This window comes from Chiloscyllium plagiosum, unplaced genomic scaffold (assembly GCF_037043375.1).
Source record: "Chiloscyllium plagiosum isolate Xiang-an unplaced genomic scaffold, Cpla_swu_hap1 HiC_scaffold_5, whole genome shotgun sequence".
Lineage (NCBI taxonomy): Eukaryota > Metazoa > Chordata > Chondrichthyes > Orectolobiformes > Hemiscylliidae > Chiloscyllium > Chiloscyllium plagiosum.
In genome coordinates, this window is record NW_028270143.1 from 74,489,770 (window position 1) to 74,507,089 (window position 17,320).

A 17,320-nucleotide genomic window follows, 5' to 3' on the forward strand; every position below is an offset into this window, starting at 1 on the left:
TACATTGGGGAGACTGAACGCCTCCTAGCAGAGTGCTTCAGGGAACATCTCTGGGACACCCGCACAAATCAACCACACCGCCCTGTGGCCCAACATTTCAACTGCCCCTCCCACTCTGCCGAGGACATGGAGGTCCTGGGCCTCCTTCACCGCCGCTCCCTCACCACCAGATGCCTGGAGGAAGAACGCCTCATTTTCCCCTCGGAATACTTCAACCCCAAGGCATCAATGCGGACTTCACCAGTTTCTTCATTTCCCCTTCCCCTACCTCACCTTAGTTCCAAACTTCCAGTTCAGCACTGTCCCCATGACCTGTCCTACCTGCCTATCTTCTTTTCCACCTATCCACTCCACCCTCCTCCCTGACCTAACAACTTCATCCCACCCCCATCCACCCACTGTACTCTGTGCTACCTTCCCCCACTCTCCTCCCTGACCTATCACCTTCATCCCCACCCCCACTCACCTATTGTACTCTATGCTACTTTCTCCCCACCCCCATCCTCCTCTCACTTATCTCTCCACCCTTCAGGCTCTCTGCCTGTATTCCTGATGAAGGGCTTTTGCCCAAAACGTCAATTTTACTGCTCCTCGGATGCTGCCTGAACTGCTGTGCTTTTCCAGCACCACTAATCCAGAATTGGGTTTCCTGCATCTGCAGTCATTGTTTTTACCAAGGTGCTGATGAGGCCACACCTTGAGTACTGTGTACAGTTTTGGTCTCCTTACTTGAGAAAAGATGTACTGGCACTGGCAGGGGTGCAGAGGAGGTTCGCTAGGTTGAAACCTATACAAATATGAAGGGAATAGATAAGAAAGAAGTAGAGAAGATATTTCCACTGGCAGGTGAAGCTAGGACAAGAGGGCATAGCCTCAAGATTAGAGGAAGCAAATTTAGGACTGAATTGAGAAGGAACTTCTTCACCCAGAGGGTTGTAGATCTATAGAATTCCTTGCCCAGTGAAGTAGTTGATGCTACATCAGTAAGTGCTTTTAAAGCTAAGGTAGATTTTTTTTTGAACAATAAAGGAATTAAGTGACATGGTGAGAGTGTGGATAAGTGGATCTGAGTCTACAAAAACAATGATCTTACTGAATGGTTCAACAGACTCAAAGGGCTGGATGGCCTACTCCTCTTCATAGTTCTTATGCTCTTATGTACTCAACTCCTTTGTCTGCCCAACTGTGTTATTCCCTCTCTGGACTCCATCTCTATGCATTTTTACTCTTTCCCACCAGCTCTTTACCCTGTCCCCCGCCTCCCCCAACCCCACCCCAATCCCATCTCCAGTATATATACTAACTTTCTCCTAGCTACAATCAGTACTGAAGAAGGGTCACTGGACCAGAAACATTAACTCTGCATTCTCTCCACAGATGTTGCCGGACCTGCTGAGTTTTTCCAGAAATTTCTGTATTTGAATAGGTGTTAGGACCTGCATTAAATATTTTTGTAGTTTAATTGGCTTCAACAGCTGTGTTATCAAATACTACAGAAAGGTATTTTACCTCTTGCTCCTTCCGTGAGATCCTTGTGCACTTGGGTTCCCTCATCAATATTGTCTTTATTTCCTAAAATTAAACCTTCCTCAGGCTGATCGTGATGTTCTTTTTTTTCTTTCAAATTACCTTCGCTCAGCAGACTGGTAAGTAACTGTCAAACAAAAACACTGAATTGAGATATAATCAAATCAAAAATAAAAGCTACAGATAATGTTCATCTGAACAAAGAAAACTACTCTAGTTATAAAAGAAGGAATAGCGTGAAAACAGAAGAGAAAGACAGCAGAACTTAAATTTCAAAAGAGATGAAGGTGCAAATTTATACTTGTTGTAAAAAAAATGCCAAACCTCTAACATTTCTGGTTCTAATGGAATGTCAATAACCTGAAATGTTAGCTGATTCTTACTTCACATATTCAGAGTTTTTAAACAATATTTTCTGTTTTTCTGAATTTCATTATCAGCTGTAATTGTTTTTGAATTAACAAATAGCAAAGGAAAATCTAAAAAAGTAGAAAGGCTCACGATAGGGAAGATTTTAGAATTCAGGGAAGTTTAGAAATACAGGAACAGGTGTAGGGCATTCAGCCCATCAAGTCTGTTCTGCCGTTCAATGAAAGCATGGCTAAACTACAGCTTGACATCATACCGATTCCCTTAACAAAAAATTATGTCTCAGTTTTAAAATTAGCATTTGATCCACCATCCACTGCTGTTTGTGGAAGAGAGTTCTAAACATCTACCACCTTTGCCCATAGAAGTACTTTCGAATTTCTCTCATGAACAGTCTGACCCAATTCTCAGACTAGTTCTAGAAACCCCAACGAGTGGAAATAGTTCATCTTTATCTGCCCTGTCTTTCCCTGTTACTATCTTGAAGATGTTGATTAGATCATCATTTAACCGTATAAATTCTCAAGAAAACACAGCTCCTCTTCGGAACTTAACTCCTGAAGTTCAGGTATCATTCTTGTAAACCTACGTTGTACCCCTTCCAAGGCAAATACATTCTTCCTAAGGTTTTGCACCCAGATCTACTCCCAGTAGTCCAAATGGGGTTTCACCAGGGTTTTATATAGTTGTGGCAGAACTTTGGCATTCTTGTGCTCCATTTCTTTATATATAAAGGCCATGTTTACATTAGTTTCTTGATTATTTTCTGCACCTGTTTCTGACATTGAAAATATCTATGCACCTGAATCCCAAAGTCTTTTGGACACACTGTATTTAACTTCGCACCATCTAAAAAGTACCCTGATCTATCCTTTCTTAGTCCAAAATGGCCAACAAATTTATAAAAGAAATGAGAAAGACAGTAAAATAGCAAAACGCAAAATAGATTGAACAAGCTGTTGAAAAGGAAGAAATTAGTAAACATAAACATGGATCTATGAGAAAAGGGGCAGGAGAAATTATACCGAGTATCAAAGAAATTACAGATATATTAAACATATACATTATGTCTGACTTTGCACTAGAAGACAACTCAGACCTTAAAAATTTAGAGAAGTAAGAGTCTAAGAATGAAAAGTTTAAACAAACTAGTGAATCAACTGGAGAAATAAACAATTCTGAAAGCAGACAAATTCCCTGAACCTGAATAAAGCTTTCAAAGATCTTCCTGAGTTTCCCAGATTCATTACAATTTGCAAGGTAGTTAACCAAGATGTTCAAGGAATGAGAGAAAAAACACAAAATAGGCCAGTTAGTGTGGATTGGTTAATGAACAAAAAAGCAATTGTGGGAATAAACACATCTTTTGGGACTGAATTGAGAAGGAACTTCTTCACCCAGAGGGTTGCACTGCTCAAATATGGTCTCCTTTCCATTGGGAGATGAATGCTTTGTGGAACAGGCTAGATAAATGCTTTGTGGAACACCTACATTCTGTTCACAAAATACCCGCAAGCTTCCAGATACCTGCCACTTCAACATCACCACGTTTCCTAGCCAATATTTCTGTCCCTGAGCTATTGCAGTGTTCCAATGAAGCTCAGCATAAACTGACTAACAGCATTTCACTTGCCACTTGCAGCCCCTGTGGGCTTCACACCTCAACATTGAATTCAATAATTTTAGGCCTGGACACCACCTTCCATGTCTTTTGCCCACTCCCATATCCCTGGTCCCGTCATCACATATACTGCTTTCACCTCAGCCAACCCATTTTCACCTGCTAACAGTTTTTATTATCAACTTTTCTTTCTCCCTGGCTCACCAGTATCCAGCTCTGTCTACCCAACTGCAGCTCACACTCTCTGGGCTCCATCTCCACCTTTTGTTTATTTCTTTAGCACCTCCACTCCCCCATACCACCACCTCTTGTCTTCAGCATATATATCACTTTTTGCTAGCTATAATCAGTTCTGAAGATAGATAACTGGACACAAAGTGCTGATTCTGCGTTCTCTACACAGATTCTGTCAGACTTGCTGACTTTCTTTGGCACTTTCTGCTTTGTTTTCAGATTTCCAGTTTCTGTAATCTTTGTTTTTTTCCTTTGGGGTCTTGAACGGCAGTCGCTAAGAGTGTGCTGAAAGAATCAGTGCTTGAGCCTCAGCTATTTACAATCCTTATAAATGCTTATTGAAGTGTTCAAGAGTAAAATATCCAAATTGGTTATGCAGAATTGGTTGGCAATGTTAGCAGCAAAGAGGCTGGAAAAACATTAAATAATGGAGTAGAATTTGACAGAGGAAATATCGCAGAGATAAATGAGAAACTACTTCGACAGGAAAAATATAAAAAAGTTTTTTAAAATCATGAGAGACCTGCAATTGTTAGCAATGAAAGGAATTGGATGTCCTTACCCACAAAATCAAAAAATTATCGTGTAGCTGCAGAAAGCAAATGGTTTCTTGCCTTTAATACAAAGGAACTGGAGTAGAAGGATAAGTAAGTCCTACTAAAACTATGAGAAACCTCAAGTACCAACTACAGTTTTAGTCTTTGTATTCAAGAGAAGATATTGCCTTATAGGTTCACTAAACTAATTCGCAGGAAAAGAGTCAATCAAAAGAGGTTCAATAGACTAAGTCTATTATCACTAATGCTTTAAAAGAAAAGATTTCATTGAAATCTGCAACATTCTTAAAGGACTTAACAGGACAGATGCTGCAAAATACATTTCCCCTGGCAGGGAAGTCTATAACAAGGGGTAATTGTCTCAAGAGGAGGATGTTTTCCATGCAAAGAATGGGGAACTATTGGAATTCTCTAGCCAACCTCAGCGAATCAGGATACTCAACTGTCAGATTTAAAGATTTTTGGAATTAAGGGAAATAGGGAATAGTGTGAAAAGATGCAGCTGAGGAAGTCAGCCATGATCATACTAAATGGCAAAGCAGACATGGGGCTAAATAGCCTTCTTCTGCTCCTAGTTGTATGGTTATTTTACAGCAACATATTGCTCATTTGTTTACATGTTATCAAAAATTTCTTTAAACATTAGAAGATGGTCGTTTTCTGAACATAATTTTCGAACAAGTAAAACAGTCTATAAGTGTTCAATTTTATTTTACTGTTAAAGCAATGTTCATGACAATTTAACTGCACAAGGGAAAAGAATTTCTGTTCTTTGATGACTGCAGTGTAACTGCTTACAAAAAGCTATCATCACAAATACTGCAAACAGTTGATTCTTTACTTAAAATTGATTCTTCAAATATTAAATACAAAATTTAAATATTACTTACTCTGAAAAGCAATCTCATCTTGAAATGTGCAAAATATCAGAATACATATAAACAAAAGTCCAGCATAACTCCTAACAATGTGACTTTCCAAGTTTTTAAAAAAACGTACCTGGGTGAGTTGCGTGCATTCATTTGAAATCTTCTTGTTGAGCTTCTCTATCAAGGCTTGAGAAGATTCTTCAAAGTCTAAACAATAACCATTTATTACAAATCAGATTTCTAAGAAAAGGTAACATTGGCATAGTCCACGGGTGTGCTAAACAAATCCAAGTTAATGCGATCAAAACTGTACGCAAATTATTTATGGATTTAAAACATTTGTCCAGCTGAAGGTAACATTTAATTGTAAAAATACTTGCCCTCTCCTAGTTACTCCATTGAGTAATAAAGGTTTTGCTGATCACGTTAACAGAAACCTAATTTTGAACAGAGAATTGGGCATCTGTTTATTTTCATACAAATTTTCAAAGAATCTCTACCATGTGGAGACAGGCTATTTGGGCCAACAAGTGCACACCAACTCTCCAAAGAGTGTCCCACCCAGACCCATTCTCCTAACTTATTACTCTACATTTCCCCTGGCTAAAGCACCTAGTCTATACATCCCCAAACACAATGGGCAATTTAGCATGGCCAATTTACCTAACCTGCATATCTTTGGACTGTAGGAGCAAACCGCAGAACCTGGAGGAAACCCACAGAGACACGTGGAGAATGTGCAAACTCCACACAGACAGTTGCCTGAGGTTAGAATTGAATCTGGGTCCCTGGTGCTGTGAGGCAGTACTGACCACTGAGCCACTGTTCTACTGTGACACACTACACCAGCTGCTGACGTAGAATAGCTACTGAATTGTTTCTGCCATTGCTTTTTTAAAATTTTCTAATCAATCTGTTCAAAATGTTATTATACATAACTGGAGTATAATGGTAGGATGTGAGCCCAGGCCTCCTAGTCCAGAGGCAGGACAGTATGCCACAAGAGCTCATTATTGCCTACTGCATTTATATCATTATACATCTCTGCAGTCGATGAGATTCAAACCAAGATATTCTAGTCAAGAGGTAGGGACATTACCATTGTGTCACAAGATTCACCCTGTTTATATTGCTATTGGAGATGTGCAGTTCAATGTTCATGCCACAATTAGTGCCTTGTGCATTGGAAGCAATGTTTAAAGCCACTAAAACGTGCTTCCAGAGAAGAGGGCTATTAAAAATAAATTAAAACATTTAATAATCAAATATTAATATTATACTGGTTTCACATTAAACAGGCTCAGACTGTGCTGTCCCCACAGAGGTTGTCTATTTTTTTAAATCACCTTTGTGCGATTCTTTGAAGCGCTGTAATTCCAGCTGGGATTGCGCTTGAAGCTGCCTTATTTCTGAAGTATGTGAGGCTGTGAGCTTCTCTCCAAGTCTTTCAAGAGCAATCTCTTTTTCATTTTTCAAACTGTCCTGGACAAGCTCCAGTTGAGCAGCATAAATCTGTGTAAGACTAATGCGCTGCGCCTCCAACTGAAGCTTTAACTCAGCCTGCCAAAAACAGAAATATTAATTTCTTGAACATGATTACTGACTAGAATATTATTTGAGACACAATAGCAAAAAACATTAGAATGTAAGATAGACATTCAATGAATGCACAAGTTTACAAGGATGTCAATCTAAGAAATATAAATTTTTAAACCCTTAGCATTTTAACAATACTAAGTCAAACTTTCAATTTTCTTAAAATATTACGTACCATTTTAGGGGCATTTCTTTGGGTGGTGCTGAGGTAGTGATAGACATGGGTTAAGAGTGAGTAAAATGTTGAACTAAATTTAGAGAACCATACCTCTGCCTGCAGCTTAGTTTGTTCCAGTTGTGTCATGTAATCTTGATCAGATGCAGTACATCCCTGAACTGCGACAGCATTCTCATATCCTTTGTGTACTGTCTCTTTTGCCTGTGGCAAAACAGAAAACACATAATGCATAACAGAAGTTGTGTTTGAATTAGGAGAAAAGTCAATGCTTAAGTGAAATTTTAAACATTATCGCCAACAGTAAAAACATATTTAACGACCTCACTATTTTAGTTTTGAGAAAATAGTAATTGACTTTGAGAATGAGTGATTATTAATGGTAATTATTATAAAATTTCCAGGTTTACAGTATTTAATTTTTCACTCACATACCTGATTTTCCTCCAATTCAGTGTGTTGTTCACAAACAGAAACTCCAATTTGTGCTTCAATCTTCTTCTCCAATTCCAACTTCTCCTGCTGAGTTATAATTAGAGCATGTTTCATTTCCTCTCTTTCTTTGTGAAAGGCTTCTTCGAGCAACATTTTCTGCTGTACAAGTTCAGCCAATCCCAACTGCTCATTTCGAGTAGACTCCAGCTGATGCCTGAGATGGTCTATTTCAGTCTGCAGACTGCCTAAGGATTCAGATGCTAGTTTCTCCTGTAGGTGTTTAATTTGGGTTAGTAAAGACTCTTTTTCTTGACTAAAGTTAATCTGATTTTGTTGCATCTCATCTCTTTCTGAAACAATGATCTTCATCGAATTTTGTAGCAAAATTAGTTGTTCCATTAGATTTTCTTCCTGCTGCTCATGTTCTTTTAAATCGCAAGAAACAATAAAAGATGATTGTTCAGACTGACTCTCATTCTTTGCTTTGATTAAATTTGTTTGGGACATTTGTTTGTGTTCTTGAGACTCCTCTTCAACATCTGGTACTTCCTGACTTTCAATTCTGGCAGTTTCCTCACACTTTTCTTTGGCCTGCTCTTTTAGAAATTTTAGTTCCTCTTTCAAATGTAAAATTTCATTCTGTCTCAAAATCAAAACCTCTGATAGATCGGTCAGTCTCTTCGAGAGCTCATCCTTATGCTGTTGAGCTATCTCAAGTTTTTCCATAAGTTCAGTTGCATCTTTTTCAATAACTTCTATAGGTTGGGTACTGGAACTGTCAGGTGTTTTGTCTAGCTGCACTTCATTTTTCATTGTGCAGTTTTCAGTGTCTGACTTTAACAGCTGGAGCTGTTTGCTTAAGATCTTTAATTTAGCTTCATATTCGACTTCTTGCTTAATCATCTTTTCTTCTGTGAGTGACTTCATTTTCAATAGACAATCATATTCATCACGTAATTCTTGGAAGTTAACTTCAAAATTTTTCTCAGCGAAAGAAAAGGTGTTCCTTTGTCTCTCAACCTCCTCAAGAAGTTCTTTCTCACGGTCTTCAAGTTGTCCATTAACAATTGTAAGCCTTTTGATTTGTTCTTTCATTTCTGAAAGCTCATCTTCACTAACTGATGCTAACTTATTTTCTTCAGATACAAAATGCATTTTCAGCTTCTCTTCTAATTGTTTTTTGGTTTGTTGAAGACCTTCATTTTCATTTTGAAGACCAGTGATTTTCATCTGCACAGCTTCTTGCTCAGTAAACTGTTCCTCCAAAACCTTATTCCTGATTTGTAGCTCTAATATTCCCTTTTCTAGTGCACTCTTTTCTTTCTCAACTTCTCTTAGTGCTTCAACTTCTGTTTCAAGTTCAAGTATCCGTAAATGCATTTCTTCCAGTTTATCATTTTTAACTGACGTCTGCGGTTCCTCTTTCAATAAAGCAATCTCAGATAATAGTTGATTATTTTTAATTACAAAATTATCCCTTTCACATTTCATTTCTTCTATTTCTTTTCTAAATTCTGTTTGCAAGTTTTCTAATTGCTGACTCTGTTTCATGGCCAAATCTTCTTGAAGATTACGAATATTTAATTTATGTTCTCTTTCTAGGTCTTCTTTTAGTTTGCTTAGCTCTTCTTCATGACTAAAAAGAAGTTGAGTCCTTACTCTTTCTAATTCAGCTTCCTGAGATTCAGCCATTCTGTCCAAAACTTCATCTTTTTCCCTCTCCAGCATGTCGAGCTTAATTTTATAATTGGTAATTTCTGCCTCGTGCTCAGATTCCAGCTCCTTATGAGACTCTGAAGTAGCTAATAGTTGAGCTTTCAATTGTTCAACTGTGTCTTTCAGTTCTTCTACTTCCTGTATTTTGTATTTCTGATTAGTAATGCTTTCTGAGGCTCTCCGAATTTGATCTTTTGTGAAGTTGAGCTCCTCTAAGTGTTCTTGAACTTGTTTCTGTAGTTGTATGTTTTTTTCAGAACTTCTTTCCAGCTGTTGTGTTAGTTCTTGCCTTATTTGATCTCTCTGAAAATGAGAGTCTCTTAATTTGGCATTTAATTCATTGATTGCCGCATTTAATATATCAATTTGTTCCTCATTGACTAAGTTATTTACAGAATGACCCAGAGCTGTTTCCATTTCAGTCTTATGCTGTTCATTGAGTCTCCTAATCTCTAAAGTATGCTGTTGCTGCAATTCTTGCTTCATCTGCACAATCTGTTTACCATACATTTCATCCAATTCTGCTTGAAGTTGCTCCATTTTTCGATGACTTTCTATTTCAATTTTTTGTACTGCTTCTAATTCAGACAAATTGCCCATGTGACAGCGTTTCTGAAGTGTTTCTACAGTACCCATTAACTGTTTTATTTCATCTGATGACTGTCTCTCCCTTTGCTTTGAGCTAGTCAATTCTGTTCTCAGGTTCTCAGTCTCTTGATTCTTTTGAACTATCTGTTCATTTAAGTCTTGAACTAACTCATCAGAAGCAAGCATCTTATCTTTCAACAATAATGCAGTATTTTCATGTTCTTTAACTGTTTTTTCAAGCTGTTCAATTAGTTGGTCTTTGCTATTTAACTTCAGCGTATTATCGGTCTTTTCACTGTCAGTCTGTTTATAAAAAGAAATAAAGATGAATATTCTAAACATTCATATTCATTTTCAAAAAAGAACTTTGTTTGATCTGGTATTAGGAAAATAAATTTTAATAAGAAACCTTTTATTAAATCTTAACAAGATTAAAGCAAATTAAAGAGAATGCTCTCAGCCTGAACAGATTGTGCTGAAAGCATGCCAACCCTCGTAATGTTATCGGGAAAAAAGCTTTGTGCGTTCCAAAATTGCACACTCGTATAAAGGACTCGGTAACTTCAAACTGACCTGGAAAGCAATCTGGTAAAATTCAATTTCAGATGAACGCATTAAGTGCACGATAAAATCTATCAGGTGATCTCCCAGAAAAGAGGAAATTTTGAAAATAGATCATTTGGATCTCATTTCAATAACCAAAAGCAAAACTTAAATTGTTACATAATTTCTTAGAGGTGCCAATATGACAAAAACGTTGGGACAAAAGAGAGTCTCCAAAATGAAATGTGCACCAAACAGTTCTCAAATATAAGTCCAAACAATGCAAAATATCTGCATGCTGATATCTAATGTGTGAATCTCATTCAGCCATGAACATAAGCAAAGTAAACGCAATGAATTCCTCAAGGTAGGAAAGGAGACACCAAATTCAACATCAATGTTTTGCATTTACTGGCTACCCAAGCCAATAACAGGAGAATGCAAGGGAAGTTAAGGAAACTGAGAAAACAATTAAAGTCACTGCTGTAAAGTGAAAATAGTTGGAACCCCAACACCAAATCCAGAAGCATTTCATTTCCACAATATCTCCTCAATCTGTCAAGTAGCTTCTCCAAAAGGTATTCATTCCTTTATGCATCTGATCAATTACTAGGTTTGATTTTGAATGCCCAAAGCTTTAAAGTAGAACTTTCTTCAAATAGGCAATAAAATTAATGTAGGCCATATTCTAAGGTTTTCTACTCTACACTTAGCAGTGACTTCCGCAAAACAAAAAGCAAAGAGGATTCAGAAGATTCAGCAAGATTGTACCCAAATCGTCTACTGCTTATTTGGTTATGTTAAACTGGGAGAATGCCAACTATAACCAAATCAGGCAAGAGCTGGAGAATGTAGATTGCTTGAGGATAAATGTACATCTGATACAAGTCTTTTAAGGACCAGTTGATTAGAATGCGCGACTGGCATGTTGTGAAAATGAAAGAGAGGAATAGCAGGATTCAAGAACCTTGGACGACAGGGGAAATTATCAGCTTATTAGAAGCATACCTAAGATCTAAACAACTAAAAATAGATGAAGTCCTTGAAGAATATAAAGAAAGTGGGAGGGAGCACAAACAGGAAGTTAGGAAGGCTAAAAGGAGATATGAAATGTCCTTGGCCAACAGCGTTAAAGAGCATCCTACAGCATTTTATACATATATTAGAAGGGTAGCTATGGACAGAGTTGGTCCACTCAAGGATAAATCAGGGAGGTTTTGTGTGGAGCTAGAGGAAATGGGTAAGATCCTTAATGAGCACTTTCCATTGGTGTTCACTAAAGACAGGAACATGAGGGATGTGGAGGTTTGGCAAAGGTTAATGAATATTCTCAGGCAGGCCAACATAATGGAGGAGGAAGAGATGGCTGTTTTGAAATAAATTAAGGTAGTCAAAACCCCAGATCCAGATGGGATCTATCCCAGGATACTGGGGGAGACCAGGGAGGAAACAGCAAGGGCCATAACAGTTATCTCTGCATCTTCCTTGGCCTCAGGCGTGGTTCCAGAGGACTGGAGAATGGCCAATATTGTTCTTTTGTTTAAGAAGGGAATCAGAGATGATCCAAGCAAATACAGGCTGGTGAGCGGTCAGCAGTGGGGACACTGTGGGAGAAGATACTGAGAGATAGAATTTATTCACATTTAGAAGCTAATAGACTTGTTATTTGATAGGTGTCATGGGTTTGTGTGGGGGAAGGACATAGCTCACCAACTTGATTGAGTTTTTTGAGGAGATGACAAGAATGATTGATGAGGGAAAGGCAGTAGGTGTTGTCTACATAGACATTAGCATGGAATTTTGATAAGGTACCACATGGCAGACTGGTATGAAGGTAGACTTTCATAGGATCTGGGGTGAACTGGCTAAATGAAGTCAAACCTGACAGAGAGAAGCAGTGGAAGTTTTTGCAATAGAGATCAGTAACTGGTGGCGTTTCACAGGAATCAGTGCTGAGACCTTTGTAGTTGTAATATATATATATATATATATATATATAAATAATCTGGAGGAAAATGTAAGTGGTCTGAGTTAGTAACTTTGCAGTGGACACCAAAATTGGCAGAATTGCAGATAGTGAGGGGGACTGTCAAAGGCTCCAGTGGGATATAGTTAGATTACAGATTTGAGCAGAGAAGTGGCAGATGGAATTTACTCCAGACAAGTGCAAAGTGATGCATTTTGAAAGATTAAATTCAAGTGCAAATTATACAATAAACGGCAGAGCCGTTAGGAGCACTGATGTGCAGAGAGATCTGGGCATTCAGATGTGCAGATCCCTGAAAATGGCAACTTAGGTGGATAAGGCAGTCAAGAAAGCATACAGCACACTTGCCTTCATTAACCAGGGCATCAAATATAAAAACTGGCAACTTATATTGGGATGAGTTGGACTGATGGGTCTATTTCTGTGCTATATGACTGTGATACAGCTGTACAAAACTTTAGTAAGGCCACATTTGGAATATTCCATGCAATTCTGGTTGCCACACTACCAGAAGGACGTGGATGCTTTGGAGAGGGTGCAGAGAAGGTTTACTAGGATGTTGCCTGGTCGGGAAGGTTTTAGTTATAAGGAAAGATTGGATAAACTTGTATTGTTTTCACTGGAGAGATGAAGGCTGAGGGGAAACCTGACAGAGGTCTACAAAATTATGAGAGGCATTTTCCCAAGGTGGAAATGTCAACTACAAGAGGGCACAGGTTCAAGGTGAGGGTGGGGTGGGGTGGGGTTTAGAGGAGAAGTGCAGGGACAATTTTCCACACTTTCCAGTGCCTGGAACACACTGCCGGTGGAGATGTTGGACGCAGACGTGTGACCAACATGTAAGGTATGTCTCAATAGACACATGAACAGGATGCGAACAGAGGAATAGAAACCATGCATGTGCAATAAGTAGTAAGTCCAAATAAGGATTAGGAATCAGTGCAGACTTGGTGGGCTGAAGGACCTGTTCCTGCACTTATTATATTATATTATTCCCAATAATTAGTAATACAAGATTAACAGGTCAACACCTGGTCTGTTTCTTTTGTTAGACTATTTGAAAATAAGTATCAAATCATTATAACTCTAACCCCAAAGAATAACTCTTTGATTAATTATTCTATAACTATAATTTGCAAAAGAAAATAACCCCCACAATCACCAGAATTGACAGTCAACATAAAAATAAATACAACACCTGACTTCAGTTCAAATACTGTGGGGAGTGGTATCATATGATCAGCATTTTATTTGAACTTGTACACACACACAGTCCAGGGAGCTAAACTTTCTAATATAAATCATTGAGGAAAAAAATATTTCTTTTGCAGGATATCTACATTTAACCTGAAGCAAGGGAAGATGGAATAGGCTTCTACAGGAATGTTAAATGAAAGCAAATGGTTAAGTTTACAGTATCAAAATGCAGATCGTTTTGTTATAAAGTGCGTTTCGTCAATACAAATTTGCTGTAACGCAATTGACAAATTCGGGACGCTGTTTAGAGTCATAGAGATGTACAGCATGGAAACAGACCCTTAGGTCCAATCCATCCATGCCGACCAGATATCCCAGCCCAATCTAGTCCCAACTGCCAGCACCCAGACCGTATCCCTCCAAACCCGTCCTATTCAGATACACATCCAAATGCCTCTTAAATGTTCCAATTGTACCAGCCTCCACCACTTCCTCTGGCAGCTCATTCCATTTACGTACCACCCTCTGTGTGAAAAAGTTGCCCCTTGGGTCTCTTTTATATCTTTCCCCTCTCAGCTTAAACCTAAGCCCTCTAGTTCTGCACTCCCCGACCCCAGGGAAAAGACTTTGCTAGTTACCCTATCCATGCCCCTCATAATTTTGTAAACCTCTATAAGGTCACCCCTCAGCCTCCAACGCTCCAGGGAAAACAGCCCCAGCCTGTTCAGCCTCTCCCTATAGCTCAAATCCTCCAACCCTGGCAACATTCTTGTAAATCTTTTCTGAACCCTTTCAAGTTTCACAACATCTTTCTGATCGGAAGGAGACCAGAATTGCACGCAATATTCCAACAGTGGCCTAACCAATGTCCTGTACAGCTGCAGCATGACTTCCCAACTCCTGTATTCAATACTCTGACCAATAAAGGAAAGCATACCAAATGCCTTCTTCACTATCCTATCTACCTGCGACTCCACTTTCAAGGAGCTACAAACCTGCACTCCAAGGTCTCTTTTTTCAGTAACACTCCCTAGAACCTTACCATTAAGTGTATCAATCCTGCTAAGATTTGCTTTCCCATAATGCAGCACCTTGCATTTATCTGAATTAAACTCCATCTGTCACTTCTCAGCCCATTGGCCCATCTGGTCCAGATCCTGTTGTAATCTAAGGTAACCCTCTTCGCTGTTCACTACACCTCCAAGTTTGGTGCCATCTGCAAACTTACCAACTGTACCTCTTATGCTCGCATCTAAAGCATTTATGTAAATGATAAGAAGTAGAGAACCCAGCACCGATCCTTGTGGCACTCCATTGGTCACAGGCCTCCAGTCTGAAAAACAACCCTCCACCACCACCCTCTGTCTTCTACCTTTGAGCCAGTTCTTTCTCCAAATGGCTACTTCTCCCTGCATTCCATGAGATCTAACCTTGCTAATCAATCTCCCATGGGGAACCTTGTCGAATGCCTTACTGAAGTCCATATAGATCACATCAACTGCTCTGCCCTCATCAATCCTTTTTGTTACTTCTTCAAAGAACTCAATCAAGTTTGTGAGACATGATTTCCCATGCACAAAGCCATGTTGACTATCCCTAATCAGTCCTTGCCTTTCCAAATACATGTACATCCTGTTCCTCAGGATTCCCTCCAACAACTTGCCCACCACTGTCAGGCTCACCGGTCTATAGTTCCCTGGCTTGTCTTTACCGCCCTTCTTCAACAGTGGCACCATGTTTGTCAACCTCCAGTCTTCCGGCACCTCGCCTGTGACTATCGATGATACAAATATCTCAGCAAGAGGCCCAGCAATCACTTTTCTAGCTTCCCACAGAGTTCTCGGGTACACCTGATCAGGTCCTGGTGATTTATCCACCTTTCACAGTTTCAAGACATCCAGCACTTCCTTCTCTGTAATCTGGACATATTGCAAGATGTCACCATCTATTTCCCTACAGTCTATATCTTCCATATCCTTTTCCACAGTAAATACTGATGCAAAATACTCATTTAGTATCTCCCCCATTTTCTGCAGATCCACACAAAGGCCACCTTGCTGATCTTTGGGGGGCCCTATTCTCTCCCTAGTTACCCTTTTGTCCTTAATGTATTTGTAAAAACCATTTGGATACTCCTTAATTCTATGTGCCAAAGCTACCTCATGTCCCCTTTTTGCTCAAGAATGCAACTATCGCGTTATGGAAGAACTGACTGTACTCACAAATAATCCAGAAACAGTTACTAATCAACTAGTATAGATTTTGGAATAAAACTACTACAATGTCATCACATTTGTTTTATTAAATAAATTAACATAAATCATGTCTCTGCTCAGAGTCTGGAAAGCTGGGGTCATATTAAATGATTCTCTTACCAGAACAAAATTCTTTACTTAAAAAGTGTTAGCTTTTATATTCAGAAACAGACATACCACTGCATAATCTTGAAGCTGATTCTGTAGATATTCAATTTGTTCTTGACACTTATCATTCATTTTCTGGAAGGCTTTCAATTGTTGTTCCTGCTCATCAATCTGCAATTGATACATGATGAGCTGCTGTTTCGACTGGATCAAGTCAGCTGTTGTCGTACCATGGTTCGTACTTCTCATAGCTTCACTAGCTTGCAACTGCAATTTATATGAAGGAAAACGCATTTAGTCAAGCTGTTAATTTTTTCAAAATAAAATATCTATACTAATTATAATTACCTTCATAAAATGATAAAATGCAAAAATAGCGAAATATTTCATGAATGAATGAACATGTAGACATATGGTTTCGCAGCTATGTTCCTTCTATTTTTGTTTCCCCACTATGCAAACTCAGAGGTCTGAGTGTGGCAGTGGCTTTTCCATGTGGAAGCCAATATGTCAAAACTCCAGACAGTGTGCATGAGACCTCCAAGTATCTGTGCAGCCATAGAGGCTATAGCAAACGTTGTTTAGGAGCCAAGGTAGGGGACGGACACTTGGCCTTTCAAGGTTGTGCCGCCATTTAAAATTATCATGGCTGGTCTGACAGTAAGCTCAACTCCACGTTCCAACCCCCCTCAATAATTTTTCAGCCCCATGCTTACTAAGAGCCTACCCAATACTGCCTTAAAAATATTCAAAGATTCTGCTGCCACTACCTTTTGAAGATGAGAATTTCAAAAACTCACAAACTTCTCAGACAGAAAAAAATCTGATCTGTGTCCTAAATGGGCAATCTCTTATTTTTAAACAGTGACCCATTTGTTCTATTCTTTCCTCAAAGGAAACACCATTTCCACATTCACCCTCAAGTCCCTTCAGGACCTTATATATTTCAATTGTCACCTCTTACTCTTCCAAACTCCATCTAATTTCTATTAATACTGTACAACATTTAAAGCTATGGATCTACAGTAAGGTCAAGCGATTGTTGCAGTAGAAGAGATCACTATACAAAGAACATGTCAGTGAAAGTTGTCTAACTTTATCCAATCTATTTAAACTTTAAATTTTAAATAAAACATCTAGACAGAAACGCACCTGAAAAAGTCTAAAATCAAGCAGATTTAATTTTACACTTTAATTTAGCATTGAGTTAAAGGCAATAACACAAGGAAACATGGATTTTTTGACATAAATTGCAAAAAATAATGCACAGTACCAATGACGGCATAAACTAAAATTTCAGTTAGTAGAGCAGGGAATGTTCTAATATGATGCAAGAATGCAAGTTGATATGACCACAATATAAAAATAAAAATTACTTCAAAAATATATCAAGTTATGCTTGTGTGTTGCTCATTTGTTAATTGTTATCTGGCAATTTGCAATTCCATACATTGAGAATATTACATTGTTCAATACACGATAGAGTGAAAAGTTTATTTGACAATGATCTTTTCCCAGAAGATCTGATCAAGGAGTCCAGCAG

General features: G+C 38.6%; 1 protein-coding gene across 5 annotated transcripts in view; it reads right to left on the bottom strand.

Moving 5' to 3' along the window:
- Window positions 1-17,320, bottom strand: part of akap9 (A-kinase anchoring protein 9) — a 263,757-nt gene that overhangs the window by 186,440 nt on the left and 59,997 nt on the right. For all 5 annotated transcript variants that reach the window (XM_043690268.2, XM_043690267.2, XM_043690271.2 and 2 more), the window contains 6 exons: window positions 15,847-16,044; window positions 7,384-9,990; window positions 7,042-7,152; window positions 6,524-6,737; window positions 5,308-5,384; window positions 1,510-1,654 (listed from right to left, as the gene is read on the bottom strand). In XM_043690268.2, the coding sequence (XP_043546203.2) occupies window positions 1,510-1,654; window positions 5,308-5,384; window positions 6,524-6,737; window positions 7,042-7,152; window positions 7,384-9,990; window positions 15,847-16,044 (3,352 nt within the window). The remainder of the gene's footprint in view (window positions 1-1,509; window positions 1,655-5,307; window positions 5,385-6,523; window positions 6,738-7,041; window positions 7,153-7,383; window positions 9,991-15,846; window positions 16,045-17,320) is intronic.